Raw genomic sequence first — 19,159 nt, 5'->3', positions numbered from 1 at the left:
AATTACATTCATTTTGAGGGTAGCTGTGATGACATCACACACCTTCCAGAAACCATTGCTCTAGAACTGGACACCCACCTATCTGAAATGGTAGGGGGTCTCCTACTTGAGCAGTGGGTTGGACTAGGAGACCTCTGAGGTCCCTTCCAGCTCTTTTCTGAATGCATTTTTTGTGTGCATAAGCCTACCCGCCTTTCAGCGCTGTCTATTTCTTGCAAAATTGGTACTGGCTTCTCCTGTGAGATTGTAGGATGTGTGTCAACTTTGAAGCAACTTGAAACACCTTGGTGTTTATTAACCAGAATTTTCCTTTGTAAGAAAGAAAGAATTTTTGCTACCTAAGGGATACATTATTTTAGCAAGTTACATTGCTCAAACTAAATTTCACTACTCTGCTTACTAGTAAAACGGGGTGGGGATTTTTTTTTCCCACATAAGAAATTTTTGCTTGCTCTAGATACATAGATATTAAAATCTAGATCATTACAATATCAGGAATGTTAGATCTACGGATCTAGATATTAAAATCCAGCTTTGAAAACTGCCCTTTATTAATGGTTTCCTATTCTTGCAGATAACTCAGATCTAGGAGACAAATCTCCAACGGAGACAATACCTCAACCATCTTCCACCAGTCTAACTCCTAAAGGACAGCCCTTACCAGAGATTGCAGTTGAGACTACAGATATTGGTAAAGTGCAAATCACGATCTTACGTGAATTTTAACCCTAGGTGAATGTAATGAAAAATAGCAGTAACCATGTTTTGTGTCCGTTAGAATTTAAATTGTGCTGTGTTTTCACATTGGCCTGAAAAGTGCAGCACAACAACTGCATTATGTTGTCCCCTTGGATTGTGTCTTCTTGGGAGTGGAGTCCAAATAAGCAGAGATACTAAATTTACAGATTTTAAAAAAACTATTTTTAGGAAGCATTTAAGGCAGGGATATTTAGATTTCCCTCCCATCAGACATAATAAAGTGAAATTAACCTGGGTGTGGTTTAACAAGAATCAGAATATTTGCTTAATTTCAGAAATCACTGACTTTTAGAAAGTCCTTCCCATTTTCCAAGATGTAGCTTTTTCTTACGTTTACCCTATTAATAGAGTTTTTAATTCCCTCTACCCTGTAGACAGTGTGATATTTTGTTGTTGGATTTACTTAACTTAAAGGAGCCTCCCACGTAAGCGAACAGAGGTAGTTGGGTTTTATGCTGCTTTCCTTCTTTTTGAACTTTGGGTTGTTACTTGAGGTCTCATACACCTCTTATCATAACTCTTTGAAAATTATACCGTCAGTATACTGTATACTAAATTGGCTACAATAGTGTGAAAACGTGTGAATATTTAGTTAAGTGTATATTGTTAGTGAGGTACTTTAATGGAGTTGTTCTCCTTTAGGGTTTGGTAGCCGCTGTGGAAAACCAAAAGGACCAAGAGACCCTCCTTCAGAATGGACATGATGCAAGAACCAATGGACACATATTAAATTATACTGGAAAATTCAAGTGCCACTGAACAAGATCCGTAGTATTCCAATGCTTCATTTTTTTTTGAACGATCGGTGTACATATAGCTACACAATGGTACACTTTTGTATACATCTACACAAATATTAAAGATTTGAAATGGTGGATTCTATACTTCAAACTTAACTTTTTGCTGGGGCCATCAATCTGCCTTATTACATTTTAAAACAAGTATTACTTATGGTTTGTTACTTCAAGTATTATTGCCTTAATGTCTTTTAAACCTGTTAAAACACTGTTTATAAACATGTTAATATGGTGAAACTTTTGACAAATTGAGTTTATGAAAACTTTTTTTTGCAAACGTTTGATTACCATGTACATTTTATTTTGTGTATGTATAGGGCAAGTCAGGTATATAATTTGATAAAGCTGCAATCGTAAAGTATTAACAGAAGGTGTAAGAACTCTCTGCATGAACTAAGGTTGTGTACCTTGTAAATTATTTGCTCTAATGTTTTAGAAAATAGGTTTTTTTAAAGAAAATGTTGGTGCACATTCAGAATTACAGAATGGCAGAGATGAAGATTGTAATACATTTTGTAAATTGTAAGCAAAAGGTTATTTTTATATTATATACTGTTTCAACTGTCAGTCGTAATTTGTCCTGGTTTTCATCTAGTCACTGATATTCCATAAGTGCCTTGAAAGACCAGATTTTTTAGCATGAACAAGTTACCTATAGAGACTAGTGTTATCAACATATTTGAACTGTCAGTAAAAGAGAATATTTTAAAATCCTTTAAGTTAGTTTTCCTTTATATTATATTTCAATTTAAATCCTTAGAATTTTCAAAAGGAAAACCTTGGTAAGTATCCTCAGGATTAAAATTATGACTAATAATGCTAGTAAAATATTTTCCGTAAGAGAAGTTCGTTTTGTAGAAGAGGTAGCATTACTGACTTGGGCTTAAATGTTCTTCCGGTTATAAAATACTTTTGTTCCACATCTCATCTCTTACCCCTGCCCCTTTGATTTGCATGCTAGTGGTTATACATAGCAATTAAATAGCAATTAAAACTAAAGTACCTAAATAGAATTGACTCTTAACCCCTTTACATTATAAGCCCATGGCAATTTGTGAAGGCTGATAACTGTCAAAAAATATAATGGTTGTGATTTCTAAAATTGTTACTTGGGCTAGCAAGCCATCCTTTCACACCCCCCCCCCATGGGTTGAACTGCCACATTCAAATTTTTTAATATGTATAGTTCCTATATGATGGCATTTTCATTTGACTTTTAGTCTGCTATAATGTAACTGTAACACATGCAGTTACTAATCTGATGATTCCAAACTAATTTTATTGATATTTATTTATTTATTGGATTTGTATGCCGCTCCTCTCCGCAGACTCGAGGCGGCTAACAACAGCAATAAAACAATATATACCAAAATCCAATACTAAAAACAGTTAAAAGCTCATTAATATAAAAACCACTCATACATACAGACATACCATGCATAAAATTGTAAAGGCCTAGGGGGAAAATGTATCTCAGTTCCCCCATGCCTGGCGGCAGAGGTGGGTTTTAAGCAACTTTCGAAAGGCAAGGAGGGTGGGAGCAATTCTAATCTCTGGGGGGAGTTGGTTCCAGCAATGTGTATATGAAATGTTTCTATCAACTATAATTTCCAGAGTGGACTTTCTGCAAAGCTCAGAAAACACTGGAAGGAATAGCTTAAGCTGTTCTACATAAAGATAGATACCTGAATGTAAGTGTACTAATACAGGGTGTGCAACATTTTTATGTGGCTGAAAGCTATTTCAGAAAATCAAAGGGGTGCTTAAAATCAATGTGGGAGGAAGACGACGTTATGACCAAACAATGTGGATTTCCCCCTCAAGTTTCTTGTACTGAGACTAATGTGCTTATTTTCTTTTCTCCAGCAAAACCTGATGGGGGATCATGGTTCCCTTTATGCTAAATTAGTGCATTTTTTTGCTTCCAGGTGAAAAAAAAAAGATATGCTGTAGGATCTTGATGTCTGTCCATCTATGGATGCAAGATCATTACGAGTTTTAAAAAACAAATTCATTTCTCGCTTGCCTCGGAAATAGTCTGGAAAAGCACAATACAGTTACAAGAGTATTAGTGCTTATGTCAGAGTAACATGCTCATTTTATTACCACTGCCCCAAATCCAAACAAAGGTAATTTAAATTTACCTTCTTCCTGAATTTTCCAAGCTGAATAACAAAAACCTATTGGGAATATATTTACAATAGTGCTTAAAGGTTTGTAAACCCTTTTGAATTTCCATTATTTCAGCCTAAATATGACTTAAAGTGTCATTGTTTTCCTTGAGTAAAGAGAACCCAATTAAACTCTTCCCCGTTTGCCTTGAATGCAAAGATAATACAGTCTGGAAAATTGTACACTGTTGTTTGCTAACTTTTTATATTGGCACTACAGTTCAGTTTGAAAATATCCACTATTAGTGTTCCCTCGATTTTTGCGGGTTCGAACTTCACGAAAAGCCTATACCACGGTTTTTCAAAAATATTAATTAAAAAAATACTTTGCAGTTTTTTCCCCTATACCACGGTTTTTCCTGCCCCATGATGTCATATGCCATCGCCAAACTTTCGTCCGGCTTTAATAAATATTTTTTTAAATAAACTTTAATCTATAAACATGGTGAGTAATAATCTAAATGGTTGCTAAGGGAATGGGAAATTGTAATTTAGGGGTTTAAAGTGTTAAGGGAAGGCTTGTGACACTGTCCATAGCCAAAAATAGTGTATTTACTTCCGCATCTCTACTTCATGGAAATTCGACTTTCGCGGGTGTCCTTGGAATGCATCCCCCACGAAAATCGAGGGAACACTATATACTTACAAAATAACTATAATATGAAGCCTACTAAAAGATGATACCATGGACATTGTGTGTTTAGAACAATGCCTTTTCAAAAGGGCTCATAATAAAAATCTTGAGTTTTAATATTAAAATAACTTCCATATCTATGCCTTCTCATGAATTACAATGCTTATTTTAAAATGCTTCTATATAATTCTTATTCTAAAATTAGTTTCTGCAAACATAACAGAAATGTAAATTTAGCTAATATTTTTCTTACATTATTAAGATAACTAAAGAATGTGAAATTTAATCTTGCAACGAAAACCAGGGCAAGTTTAAAAACAGGAATAAGACAAAATGAACAATCTAGATTGTGAAGATTGAATAAAATATTGCAACTATTGCAAATAGTTGCAATACTTGCACTATTATATAAACACATCACAAAGCTAATTACAGTTCTTAGAAGAATTTGTGTTGCTGGACCATAAAGTTTATACATAGGATTACCAGTCTTTAAATAAATAAATGGGGTACTTTCAAATTATGCCTTTGGAAATGTGTTGTTTTTGCAATCTAAAGGAAAGTGGTGGTTCAGTACTCATTGTTTGATGCTGTTGAATGTATTAATATGATACAAATCTTAACAGATTTCACCTAAAATGAAACTTTAATAATTCTATAAAGTTTTAAACAGTAATGCAGTTAACAAAAAATATACTGTATATTATAGAATGTCAGGTTCACCCAACATATTTCCAAGAAATAGAGTGAATATTGGAAATGTCAGTGTAATATAATCTTAATTCCTCAGGTTGGTCTCATTTTTCAGTTACCGGTAATACATTTGTTCTGATAGTATTTTTTTTTAAAAAAAAAACCTGTTAAGCTAGTTCTTCTATTTACACAATACATTTCTATCAAGGTACAACTTCAATTTTATAGGGTTTTTTGGTCCTTGAAAATCTCCAGCATATTTTCCACTTCAAACATTTAAAGAAGTCTTCTAAACCTCAACATCAGGGCTGCTACAATGGCTTCAGCAGGTAATGTCCTACCCGAAGGCTCATATACCATTAATTACCTGGCGATCTCAAGGGACCCCTAGTTGGGTCAGGATCTTATAAAGTAATTAACATCTATAGCTCTTAACACTGGGAAGAAAAGCATAGAACATAGAACAATAGTGTTGGAAGGCAATCTCGGAGGTCTTTTAGTCCAGCCCTCTGCTCAAGCAAGAGACCCAATACCATTTTAGACAAATGGTTGTCTAATCTCTTTCTTGAAAGCCTTCAGTGATGCAGCACCTACAACTTCCGAAAGCAAGCTATTCCAATAGTTTTTATTATTCTCACGATTAAAAAATGTCTCCACAGTTGCAGTTGCCCCTCTTCTTGGTTAGTTCTTAACTTGGGCATTTTAGTGGGGTGATCAAAGAGAGTCAAAGGTTAGTTTGGGTTGCCCTGGATCTCTCCTGATCTCTACAAACCTTTTGTCACAGGCAGATTGGGTCGGACTCACTCACTCACTGTGTAATACCAACGGTGTAAAAAACAAACCAAGAGGGCAGCTCACTCAGGCAAGGTATGAAACTGAACAGGGCTATTGGACAACCATTTGTTTGAAATGGTATAAGGCTTCCTTCCTTCCTTTCCTTTCCTTGGATTTATATGCCACCCCTCTCCGCAGACTCGGGGCGGCTCACAACAATGGCAAAAACAGTACATACTGACAAATCCAATACCCACCAATCCAATTACAATTTTAAGTTAAAAAATTCATAAAACAATCCCAATACAGTATATATAAAAAGACAAGCACACAATCAAACACCAAAACAACATGGGCAAGGGGGAGATGTTTCAGTTCCCCCATGCCTGACGGCAGAGGTGGATTTTAAGGAGTTTACGAAAGGCAAGGAGGGTGGGGGCAACTGATATCTGGGGGGAGCTGGTTCCAGAGGGTCGGAGCCACCACAGAGAAGGCTCTTCCCCTGGGGCCCGCCAGATGACATTGTTTAGTTGACGGGACCCGGAGAAAGCCGACTCTGTGGGACCTAACCGGTCGCTGGGATTCATGCGGCAGAAGGCGGTCCCGTAGATATTCTGGTCCGATGCCACGAAGGGCTTTATAGGTCATAACCAACACTTTGAATTGTGACCGGAAACTGATCGGCAACCAATGCAGACTGCGGAGTGTTGGAGTAATATGGGCATATTTGGGGAAGCCCATGATTGCTCTCGCAGCTGCATTCTGCACGATCTGAAGTTTCCGAACACTTTTCAAAGGTAGCCCCATGTAGAGAGCGTTACAGTAGTCCAGCCTCGAGGTGATGAGGGCAGGAGTGACTGAGCAGTGACTCCCGGTCCAGCAGTGGGTTGAATTAGAAGACCCCCAAGGTTCCTTCCAACTCTAGCTATTCTATTGATTTAGCAGCAATTGTTAGTCTGGGCAGAGGCCAATTTTCACAGGCTAGATATCCTCTATTGTTCCCTATGTCCCAAGAAACACAGAGCAAGTCATGCTTACTTCCTGGTCTGCTCAAATGTTGCAGGCTATTTGGAGAAATTCTGAATGATCGAGCTAAAAAAAAATCTGAATAGAGGGCTAATAGTGCAAGAGCTGTTCTCCCAGTCCTATTTCCCCTGCAGAGTCCATCACAATCTTAAATGTAGTGAGCTTCCCTATCCAAAAAACCTCACAGCCCCCACACTTTACTAGGGCAGTTTTGAAAGGGGAAGGCATCAGAAACTGACCCACAAGATTGAACTTGTTATACCATGCATGTTTTAAAGGAGCCTTACGCATATGTAGTAAGTTTCACACCAGACTGTCCAACCTAACACGATAGCTTGCAAACCCAGCCTGTAGGTAACCCTGCCAATACTTCAATGCAATTCTCAATTTGTATATAAAGATCTTCTATTGCAGTGGTTCTCAACCTGGGAGTCGGGACCCCTTTGAGGGTCGAATGAGTGTTTCGCAGGGGTCGGTTAAGACTTTGGGAAAAGACAAATTTCCCATGTGTTAGAAACTAAAGCTAAAGAACATATTTTTACAATCTGATCAAATCAGGCATTTACAGTGGGGGTGTCCCTCTGACCTTTCTGCCAATCAGTTTAAAGCTCTGTTGGGAGAATTGGCGCTAGACTTATGGTTGGGGGTCACCCCATTAGAAAGGTAGAGAAACACTATCTGTTGCATTCTCAATTCCTATAGATCTTCTATTGCAACTAGACACAAAAAGTTTCCCCCCAGAATGCCATCTATGCTAAATAAATAATTCCCTCAACACTATCAAACTATTTACCAAGTCTGCACTATTACTACTAGTTTTTTCTCATCATTACTATCACCCATCTCCTCCCACTAATGACTGTCTGATTGTAACTTGTTGCTTGTATCCTTAAGATTTTTATTAATATTGTTTCTTCATTGCTTATTTGACCCCATGACAATCATTAAGTGTTGAATCTCATGATTCTCGACAATGTATCATTTCTACACTGACAGCCTATGCACCAAAGACAAATTCCTTGTGGGTCCAATCACACTTGGCCAATAAAAGAATTCTATTCTGTTCTCAACTTCCATAGGATCTTCTATTGCAATTGTCAACTTCTATAAAACAGCAATTCTCAATTTGTATAGAAGTATCTTCTATCGCAATTCACAACTTCCATAGGATCTTCTATTCTATTGCAATTCACAACTTCTGCAAAACGGTCTTCCGTTATTGCAATTCTCGATTTGTACAGAAGGATCTATTTATTATTGCAATTCTCAACTTCTGCAAAAAGATCTCCTATTGCAGTGTTTCCCACCCTTGGCCACTTGAAGATATCTGGACTTCAACTCCCAGAATTCCCCAGCCAGCAAACGCTGGCTGGGGAATTCTGGGAGTTGAAGTCCAGATGTCTTCAAGTGGCCAAGGGTGGGAAACGCTGTCCTATTGCAATGCTCAATTCCCATATAATCACCTTCACTTTCCACAGCTTAGTGATGAATTTTGCAGCCTCGGCCTAGCTACACCCTTTCCAAAAACTGACTGAAGCAACCTCGGGTCTTTTGCTCTCATAATTCCCACGTTGGCTTCATGATTTCCTTTAAAAAAAAACAAAACCCAAGGCTACCTTCGCCCAAGTTATCTTCGCCGAGGGCTTTTGCATGCCGCCTTTCTTCCGCTCACACGACGGCGGATCAAAGCAAGACCGAGCCCAGCAGCGCGCGTATATAATAATAATAATAATAATAATAATAATAATAATAATAATAATGATAATAAATTAGATTTGTATGCCGCCCCTCTCCGAAGACTCGGGGCGGCTCACAACAATAATAAAAACAATATTATAGTAGAACAAATCTAATATTAAAAAAACATAAAATATATAGTATTGTTTATTAGTTATTAATTAATTGGATTTGTATGCCGCCCCTCTGAGGACTCGGGGCGGCTCACAAATATCGAAACATAACAAATACATCTAAAAATCAAATTAATATGATTTAAAAAGACTTTTAAAAGCTCTAATATACTGTAGTTTAAAAACATTCATTTCCCCCCAAGGACCAGTTTTTTAAGGGAAGAGTTTATTCGCTTTGCGGACGGCACCGGCCCTATGGACCCCTGGCACCCTCCGCTTCTTTCGCCCAGCGTCCTTCCCGCGAGCCGGCCTTAACAGCGCTGCGGAGAGGTTTTCCGGGGCGGGCCGCCGCCACCTCCTCCGCCGCCGTTCCTCCCGCTGCTGAGGTACCATCTCCGCCCAGGCGCCTCTTCAAGATGGCTGCCGCGGGCGGTTGGGCCTTGGGGCCCCTCCGGCGGGACTCTGAGGTGGAAAGCTTCTCTCTGCCGAGTATCCACGGCGGGGGAAAAAGGGAGCCCGGCCTCAACCCGGCTCCGGCCAGGCCTCTCACCGGGAAAAGCCACCAACGAGCCTCGCCCGCGCTTCCCGCCTTTCGCTTCCCCCCTCCCCTCACAGAAATCGCCTCAGCGAACAACCTCTCCCTCCTTCCCTCCGTCGCGCGCCCCTCCGCCATTGGCGGCGCCGGGCGTCCCTCCGAAGCGGGCGGCTTTTCTATTGGCCGCCGAAAGTGGCGCTTGCAGCGCACGGCCCGCCCCCCCGCTCTCCGCTTCCCCGCCCCTCCCGGCTCTCTCTTCAGCGACGGGCGCTGTGAGGTAAATAGAAGCGGATCGCAAAATGGCGGAGCTGCCCAGTCCCGTGCGAGGGGCGACGGTGGCGCCTCTGCCGACGCCTCTTCCTCCTCCTCCATCGGCTCTGGCCGTCGGCGCCCGCGTCTCCCCGCGCGGGCTCCAGCCGCCGGCCGCCAAGCGCCTGAAGGGGGACGAGCGCGGCTTCAAGGCGGGCAAGCGCCTCAACGGCGAGGGCCACAGGCAGCCTCCGCCTCTTCCTCCGCCTCACATCCCCGTGGCGTCTTCCCCGGCAGGCCCCGCCGTGTGGAGCCTGGCTGCCTTCTCTTCCGGCGGGGGAAGCGGCCCGACCGGCGGCGGCGGCTCCTTCGTCTTCCAGCCTCAGCTGCCTCCGAAGTTGCTTCTTCCGCCGCCGCCGCCTTCCATCTGCCTGGCCAGCGTGGAGGGCCCCGGCGGGGCCAAGAGCAAGAAGCCCAAGGAGAAGCGCGAGAAGGAGAGGCGGAAAACCCTGCCCGGGACGACTGGGGCGGCGGCGGTGGTGGCGGCGGCGCCTCCACCACCTCCGGGAAGCGGCCGGGAAGAGAATGGCGACCTGAAGAGGATGCTCCTCCAGCAGCAGCACCACCATCGGCACCACCATCGCCCGGGCGGTGAGGAAACACTCACACACCCCCGACCCATAAAAAAGGGGGGTTCAGGGAGGTTGGGGGGTGGGGCTGGAAAATGGATGACTGGTGGGGGGGGAAGGAGGAAAAAAGGGGGGGCAAGGAAGAGATTGGGGGTTGGGGGGGCTGACCGGGACCCCTTTTGACCATTGGGAGGGTGGTCCCCACTTGGGAATGATGGCTGGTGATGGGGATGCTGGTATCTCCCATTGCAAGGCCAGGCAGAGGAGGCTTGAAAGGGGGGCGTGGGAGCTGCCTGGCATGGCAGCAGCCCTAATATATTTATATTTATATGTGTGTGTGTGTGTGTGGATAGATAGATAGATAGATAGATAGATAGATAGATAGATAGATAGAAAGTTGTGAGTTTGGATTTTTGCCTGTGTAATATTTTGAGTGTTGGTATTTTTGCAACGTTTTGGCGAAATCACATTCACCATTATCAGGCTGAAGTTATTGGCTTCAGCCTGATTAAACCATATTCAAACCTTTATTAAACCATATTCAAAGCAGCACAAAACCAGTAATTTCAGCCTGATGATGACGAATGTGATTTCGCTGAAACATCATAAAGACACTCAAAATATTACATGGGGAAAAACCTGATCTCACAACAACCTACATGCATATACCCATGAAAATCTACGAAAACATGTACAGTGTGTGTGTGTGTGTGTGTGTGTGTGGATAGATAGATAGATAGATAGATAGATAGATAGGATTTTCATCCCGCCCCTTTATAAATTAAAATGCAAAGTACAAAAGAAAATAGTAGAAAAATAAGGAAAATGTAGGGCAAAGGGGGGGAAAGAAAGAAAAGGCTTGACTTCCAACTCCCTTGGGTGCGGTAGAATAAGGTAATGACATCAAACCTCAACTTTTGACTTTTGCATAGTAGTATAAGCTGGCCATTTCTGTAACAACAAACCTGTCTAATCCATAAAGGCAAAAATGGAAAGTTTCATCCCTCCTTCTCCAAATCCCAGTTGCCTTTGGGGGTGGGGGGCAAGAAACACCTTTGGGATATGGACAGCTGTGTCCCCTTATTATGAACTGGATGCTTCTGGGTTTAAAATACTATTTCTGGTGAGCAAGAAAGGACTGGCTTGTATTCCTTTATATAAGACACTTTAGCAACATCAGTTTTTTTAAAAAAGTGATCCTTTGCTATCAGAGTCCACATTTGTTTTGACATTCTTCTAATAGGGCCCGTTTTTCTGTAGAAGCTGGGGAGATTGAACTTGAAGTTCAGTGATGTCTAATATCAGGATGTAGGTATGAGAGAGGATGAAAAGCCTTAATTTTTTTCATTCAGATGAGATCTTCTGAATATGCAGGTCTTGGTTGTTAAGTAAGTCTGAAGCTAGCTGGGTTATCTTGAAAAAATGCTACAAATTTACCTTCAGTATGGATGCAGCTCAATCTCATAAGTTTTCGGTATGATTTTCAGTCACTGTCATAGATTAAGGAATTTGGGCAATCCAGTTGATCATTGCATTACCCTCAGATGAAAAGAAACAAGATTTGGTACTTTTGGACCTAGTGAAGCTTGAAAGTTTAAAAAAACCCTGCAAAAATGCCCCCTTTAGTGTAATCTTAAACAGTTCCAAGACCCTCACATGGATTCCTATATTCAATCAATTATCATTGAACAGAAAAGGAACTGTGCTTTAAGTTGATACCATCTGGTTTATGCAGGTATAAGCCAGTGTTTTAATTTCAGCCATTTTAGCTGGAATAGAGAAATAGGTGGTAGTTTTTAACATGAGGACCCAGATTGTGGGGGCAATAGGCTGGCTCTGTTAAACAGTGCTATTGCTAACATGTTGTGAGCCGCCCTGAGTCTGAGGAGATGGGCGGCATAAAAATTGAATAAATAAATATTAGGAGGTCTTGAAATTTCCGTTCAACTATTTCTCATAACTTTTCAATATGATTTGGTAAGGAATAGTCAAATTAGACTATTCTAAGGAAAACTTACTTTGTTAGAACCTCATGGTCTTTATCAGTGAAACATCTAATATAGAATGAAATAAATAAGTGTTGACTATTAATCATGTACACTGTATTTGTACGGCTGTATAGTTTATCTAAGACCAATTGTTTATCAACATAAGTTATCCACTACTGGATCTTGCTCAATGCCTTTTTTTAAAAAAAACAACAACCAGATTTATAGTAGAAAGGATGAGAAGATAAAATTTTCTTCAGGGGGAAAATGCTTTAAAAAACAGCAAAATAATGTGAGGAAGGTATTAGCTTCCCATATGTTTCTTTCAGGAAAATAGTGAATGCTGCTTTATTGGTGAAATAAACAGATACAGGGAAGAAACAGGGTTCCCATGTCACATTCGGTTTGGCTCAGTAAAACTATATACAGTACTTATGAAATCAAGTTGGAGTTAAAAATGAAATTTAATTTTCTGTAACCATTCCATAGTGCTATTAATATTTTTAGGCTTATAGAAATCTAATCTGAATGCAAAAAAAAAATCTGTTGGCTTCTTGAATCATTAGTGTTCTTTTGCATCTAGTTATGTTCAAGGCAGTTAGGAAGTTTTAGATCTAACAAGTCAGTGTTTGCAAAGCTTGCGAGAAGAGGAGGTAAGAGGGGGACATTTGCTTTGAAACAACCATTGAAGCAATTTAAAGGAGTATCACAGACCTGAAACATGACTAATATTTCCTTTATGTAAACTGAAAAATAATATAATGGTAAAACTTTTTGACCTTTTCAGTAGCTGTCAGTTTTTGGCAGGCTTCATAGCACAGGGCTTTTTTTTTCAACAGCTGCAACTTCTAGTTTCCTTGGCTGGATTTTACAATGTGTAGAGTTTCTTTCCCAACACCATTATAGTGCTTGTATGGCCAACTTAAAGGTCTCTTCCTTGGCTCTAGTACACTAGAGAGCAATTACAATAGTAAGGCGTAGGACAGTCATCCCTTTTCATGATACATCATCCCATTTCCTCCAAGCTCTGATATCCCAGGGCTGAATGCTGGTGATCCCCACGTTGGAGACATAATCTTGTCAGCGAAGGCCAAGAATGGATCAGAGAGGATCCTTGTGAAATTTCTCCAGCTGTTTGACATACCTTCAATAGAGTCCAGAATTCTGCATCCATACAGGAAAGACGGGCTACGAGAATGGTGGAAGGTCTTAAGCATAAAACTTATCAGGAAAGACTTTATGAACTCAGTCTGTATAGTCTGGAGGACAGAAAGGAAAGGAGGGACATGATCGAAACATTTAAATATGTTAAAGGGTTAAATAAGGTCCAGGAGGGAAGTGTTTTTAATAGGAAAGTGAACACAAGAACAAGGGGACACAATCTGAAGTTAGTTGGGGGAAAGATCAAAAGCAACATGAGAAAATATTATTTTACTGAAAGAGTAGTAGATCCTTGGAACAAACTTCCAGCAGACGTGGTTGGTAAATCCACAGTAACTGAATTTAAACATGCCTGGGATAAACATAGATCCATCCTAAGATAAAATACAGAAAATAGTATAAGGGCAGACTAGATGGACCATGAGGTCTTTTTCTGCCGTCAGACTCCTATGTTTCTATGTTTCTATGAGATGGTACCACAACTGTGTAGATTCTCATCTCTGTGGAAATAACAGGTGTTTGTATTGGTTGAACACTCGAGTTTGCAGTACCCAAGGGCCTGGCTGGCCTTGTTAACCAATTTCTTCATCTAAAGGCCCATTGCTTGAGATGATGCTTCCCAAGTATTTGAAGCTGTTCACACTTGTCCTCATGACCCTGACACATGATCACAGGAAAGCAAAAAAACTGATTGAATAGGATTGAAGCTTTCTATTTTCTAGATGGAGCGCGGATCACTTGTGTCATGGAATTACTTATTGAGAACTTGTGAATGCTGTATGGATAGTTGACTATATAGTCTGGAACATTAGCACGCCCTTAGGTTTATTAGAAAGATTAATAGTGTCTTAATAATAGGTGTATGTGCAAGGTGTCCACTTAAAGTAAAGTAGCATTTCCTTCCACCTTATGAGAAAGTTGATTACTTTAAAATAATGTTGTCATTGATGTTTCTCTCAAAGTTTGCCAATTTTGTGTGAATTGTACTTAAGAACAAATTATAGAGAAAGTGCTGAGATTTTTACACATGTCTTATTCTGTTTTATTTACTGATATGCCAGGATGTTCCCAGCAAGCTTAATCCATGGTAATTTATGTCAATCTAAATGCCAGTTTAATCCAAGCAGTACTTGAAATTCATGGGCTTTGCTTGGATTATTACTCTTTTACAATCTTTCAGTTCCTCCTAATACGATAATATCTTGCTACTACTTCCTCCAAAATATATGCTCTTAGTTTTACATACGAATCTTAAGGAAGGCAGAGGAATATGAAATGCAGTAAGGATATTCAATTGAATTGTTAATATTTTTGTGCCTATAGAAATGAGAAGATTAAGTTCTGATATGTTTTTATGCTTGTTGGACAACCATGGCTTTTTTTGTCTCTAAACTAGCTTCCCACAGTAAGTTGTCTGAAACTACAGTTTTACCATTGGTATCTCAAATACTTAGTGTGAGAATACAACACTTGTTTTTAAATGCGTAGCATCAGACCAAAAGAAACATCTTGTAATAGATGCTTTAGGAAGCAAATTATTATTATTATTATTATTATTATTATTATTATTATTATTATTATTATTATTATTATTATTATTTATTAGATTTGTATGCAGCCCCTCTCTGTAGACTTGTAGAATCTTGTTATTTTACCCTAAGAATACATTCCTTTTTTTTTTGGGATTTTTTTATTTTAAAACATACACACATAAAAGACAAACACAAAAACACACATTTGTGTTTACATCCCCATTTCTATCAGAAGCTCTAACAAAGATGTATACATTTTTATATTATTTTGTTAATATTTATGCTTGCATATTTTTGTGTAAAATTTCAAATATAAATATTTTTATCCATTATTAATCTTTTATGCTTTCTCTTTAGTTTCACTTCCCTTATCATTCCTCTTTTTTAACAAACTATAAAATTTATCCCATACCCTATAATAATCTGAATCCTCTTTTCCCTTCTAATTTCCTTGTCAACATGTCAATTCCTTCACATTCCATGATTTTTACCCTAAGAACACATTCAATATTTGAGACATTTGTAAAAGGCTGTAGCCTATTTTATTATAATTTTGCACTTTATTTTCCTGATACAAATCTCAGTTTTTTACCTTTACATTCCTAACCAGTTGAGTGGAAATTCTTGCCACATGTAAGATGATGATTGTCATACAGGACTTAGCATTTTGGGGGGGAAGGCAGTTAAAGTTATGGAAAGCAGATGATATTATGCAGCAGTCTAAATAACATTAGATTTCAGGGAATACTATTATGGCTAAAAAGAAACTCATAGTTTTAATACAAAGAATGCTTAAAATAGTTTAATTTTGTGCACAGCAATATGAGAATTTAGAGAATTTAAACTATAAATATTATATTGCTTTCATTGAACATAAATGCTTATGCGTTTATTGTGGCTAAAATTTTACTTGTAAGGTTTGCATTATTTAAAACGCCCATATATAGTCACTACTTTAAAACTCCCATATGTTTTGTCAAACAGTTGTGATTATATCTTGAATTTCAGCTTTGCTGTAGATCTGTGGGACTCGTAGAGTGCTGCAGCCCCCAAGACAAAAGAAATAGCAATATATTTTACTCTTGAAATGATCAGTTGTTCTCAGTGTTTGACCCTGCACATTTGAAGTTCAAAGGGACATGTAGGAGAGTGCTGATTTACTTTTGTTTACTCATCCAGTTTAAAACAGTAAACAATCATTAAAGTCAAAAGTAGCACATAAGAAATAACCTATAGATACAATGTTGATCATATTTCCTCCTGTAGCAACTTTGGAGAAGGGTACAAGTTAACATTCTACTAAATATCTAGATGGCTTAGTGATGGCGTAATTCAGTAATTAATTCAATGCTTGGGGAGGGCAAAAACAGCTTCCCCTGCTCCCCCCCAAAGGCTCTCTGGTGGCCGGAAATGGCTTGTTTCCCAACTTCTGGTGGGCTCAGTAGGCTCGTGTTTCACTCTCACCAAGCTTCAAAGGTTTCCAAAGGCTTCCCTGGAGTCAGGGGAGGGTAAAAATGCCCTCCCCCTCCCCTGGAGGATCTCTGGAAGCCAAAAATGCCCTCTCAGAGCCTCTGTGCAAGCCAAAAAACAGCTGGCAGGCATACACATGCATGTTGGAGCTGAGCTAGGGCAAGCTGACTCAGCCTTCCATCCTTCCGAGGTGGGTAAAATGAGGATCCGGATTGTGGGGGCAATAGGCTGGCTCTGTTAAAAAGTGCTATTGCTAATATGTTGTAAGCCGCCCTGAGTCTAAGGAGAAGGGTGGCATAAAAATTGAATAAATAAATAATAGTTTGTGTGCCAGCAGATACGGCTCCGTGTGCCACCTTTGATTTCATAGGTTCGCCATCACTGGCTTAGGTATTTCTTTAAAGGTTTCCTTACTCTCTAAACTTTTCTGAGTTCAGAATAGGCTTATAAAACCTATGTGTTAGCACCCTGATACGGAACTGTTGTAAAATGGAAACGTTTTTCCTTGTGTTTTTGGTTTTGGTTTTGTCTTTATTTTTAAAGAAAAAAAATCCCCTATCTATTTGATGTACTGGTATTTGAAATGAATTAAATTTGCCTAGCAGTAGGTTGCCTTGGACAGAGGAAGGATTGTTGTCACAGTGGCTGATCTAATGGCCTATGATTAGACCTCTTGATGTAATAATTTTATATGCCTTTTGATAATACTTCAACGTCATAAGCTGCCTTAGATCTCAGTGGTTTGTTTTATAGTCTGATGTGGGGTCCTCTTGGAAGTTTGTGCAAAAATTATTTGCTTGCTAACAGAAAACCAATAAAAAAACCATACTGTAGGTATGCAAGATTGTAAAAAGATTAAATATATGATTATTAAAAATTAAATCTAAAGATTAAAATTTCATCAAGATAAACATTAATTGTTCTTTACTTATTAAACTTCAAAAGGTTAATCATTTTACAGCTTCAGCCGAGTATTCTGTTATTTTTACTAATGTTATTTTAGGAATTAATTAGCTATTACAGTAGTATTTCTTAATTCAGAGTATTTGGGATATTTTGTATGTTTTTTTGCAACAGGAATTTGAAATACTGAAAGGTTAACAATTATTACGTTTTGTATGTAAGAGTGGACTTAGAGGCTCTAAAGTGATTCTTAAGAAGTGGAAAATGTGAATTTACTTAGTAACTTTACTTCTCTGAATGTTGCTACTTGGAGTACAATGCTAATTGTGTGTTTGGATGTTTTTACATAACTCCATATGAGTCACTATTAGCTGTTTTTAGTCTGTTTTATGAACACCAATAAAACTTAAAGGAAGGTCTTGCCAACTTGATTAAAAGTTTGAAGAGAATTATATTACAAAACACAGGTACTTGTGTTAAGGAAAAGAAGTATTATAAAGGGGTGTTCTAACTCGTTGATCCAGTTTTGAAGCTTCTAGATTAAGCTGTTTTCCCCATCAGGATTCTGAGTTGGGCAGTTTTCAAGAGTTCTTGGTTGGATTGCAGTTGGGCAGATATATGAGCAGACTTAATTAATGGAAGAGATATAAAGTAGATTTTTTTTCCTCAGTTTTTTTCCTAGGATATCATTAGGAATCTCGGAAGCCTCATGTTTGGTTGGCTTTTGGTAACAAAAGGGATTATTGAGCCAAGATTTCAACATCACGAGGATGAGAAAATATATAATGACATGTCCCAAAAGTGCTTTTCAAAAGGCAATTGTACTTTTTGGTTCTTTTATTCGAAAACATCTAATTTCTCATCTAAGAAGCTGCTTCAGTTCAGAAGTTTGTTGGATGAAAAGCAAAACATTTTCAGGGGGAGAAAATCAGAATCTAGTTGCCTTTTGGAAAAGCACCTTTGGAACAACTATGACCTGGATAATTGGAAATCTCCATAGATATAATGACATAAGATATAGAGCTCATGTATATAGAATAGAATAGAATAGAATTTTTATTGGCCAAGTGTGATTGGACACACAAGGAATTTGTCTTGGTGCAGATGCTCTCAGCGTACATAAAATAAAATATACATTTGTCAAGAATCATATGGTACGACACTTAATGATTGTCATAGGGATCAAATAAGCAATGAAGAAGCAATATTAATAAAATTCTTAGGATATAAGCAACAAGTTACAGTCATACAGTCAACATGGGAGGAAATGGGTGATAGGAATGATGAGAAAAACTTGTAGAATAGAAGTGCAGATTTGGTAGAAAGTCTGACAGTGTTGAGGGAATTATTTGTTTAGTAGAGTGATGGCGTTCGGAAAAAAACTGTTCTTGTGTCTAGTTGTCTTGGTGTGCAGTGCTCTGTAGCGACGTTTTGAGGGTAGGAGTTGAAACAGTTTGTGTCCAGGATGCGAGGGGTCAGTAAATATTTTCCCTGCCCTCTTTTTGCAGTATACAGGTCCTCAATGGAAGGCAGGTTGGCAGCAATTGCTTTTTCTGCAGTTCTGATTGTCCTCTGAAGTCTGTGTCGGTCCTGTTGGGTTGCAGCACCAAACCAGACAGTTATAGAGGTGCAGATGACAGATTATATCACATTATAGCTTTGAAAATTATTCTCAAACCTAATTTAACTGCTATAAATTGGAAGATATTGGTCAGGTACTTCGGTTGAGGTAGCATGCTGAAGATCTTGAGTACTTTGCATTTAAAAAGTTATATATTAATGGGTTATAGTAATTTCAATATTTTGTCACTGCCGATGCATTTTGTGAAATTAAATTGTGGTTTTTAGTTAAGGAATGACGGTCTGTGGATTATTAAAAAACCTAAATACGTGTAAGAGAAACCTGTAATTTTTTTGCTTATCTTTGGAAACATTAGGAACAAAATTAGATGGTTATGATAAACCCTGGTTAAGTCAGTTTGTTTCTG

The 19,159-nt window shown here is 38.8% G+C and overlaps 2 protein-coding genes across 2 annotated transcripts in view; both read left to right on the top strand.

Moving 5' to 3' along the window:
• Positions 1–2,270, top strand: part of PTPN12 (protein tyrosine phosphatase non-receptor type 12) — a 78,113-nt gene extending 75,843 nt beyond the window's left edge. The window contains exons 16-17 of the mRNA XM_070755104.1: positions 575–691; positions 1,402–2,270. Of these exons, the coding sequence (XP_070611205.1) occupies positions 575–691; positions 1,402–1,463 (179 nt within the window). The 3' untranslated portion in view covers positions 1,464–2,270. The remainder of the gene's footprint in view (positions 1–574; positions 692–1,401) is intronic.
• A 6,925-nt stretch (positions 2,271–9,195) lies between these two features.
• Positions 9,196–19,159, top strand: part of RSBN1L (round spermatid basic protein 1 like) — a 41,560-nt gene continuing 31,596 nt past the window's right edge. Inside the window, exon 1 of the mRNA XM_070755103.1 lies at positions 9,196–10,139. Within this exon, the coding sequence (XP_070611204.1) occupies positions 9,539–10,139 (601 nt within the window). The 5' untranslated portion in view covers positions 9,196–9,538. The remainder of the gene's footprint in view (positions 10,140–19,159) is intronic.

The sequence above is a fragment of the Erythrolamprus reginae genome, chromosome 6 (assembly GCF_031021105.1).
Source record: "Erythrolamprus reginae isolate rEryReg1 chromosome 6, rEryReg1.hap1, whole genome shotgun sequence".
NCBI lineage: Eukaryota > Metazoa > Chordata > Lepidosauria > Squamata > Dipsadidae > Erythrolamprus > Erythrolamprus reginae.
This window is presented reverse-complemented; position numbering and strand designations above follow the sequence as displayed.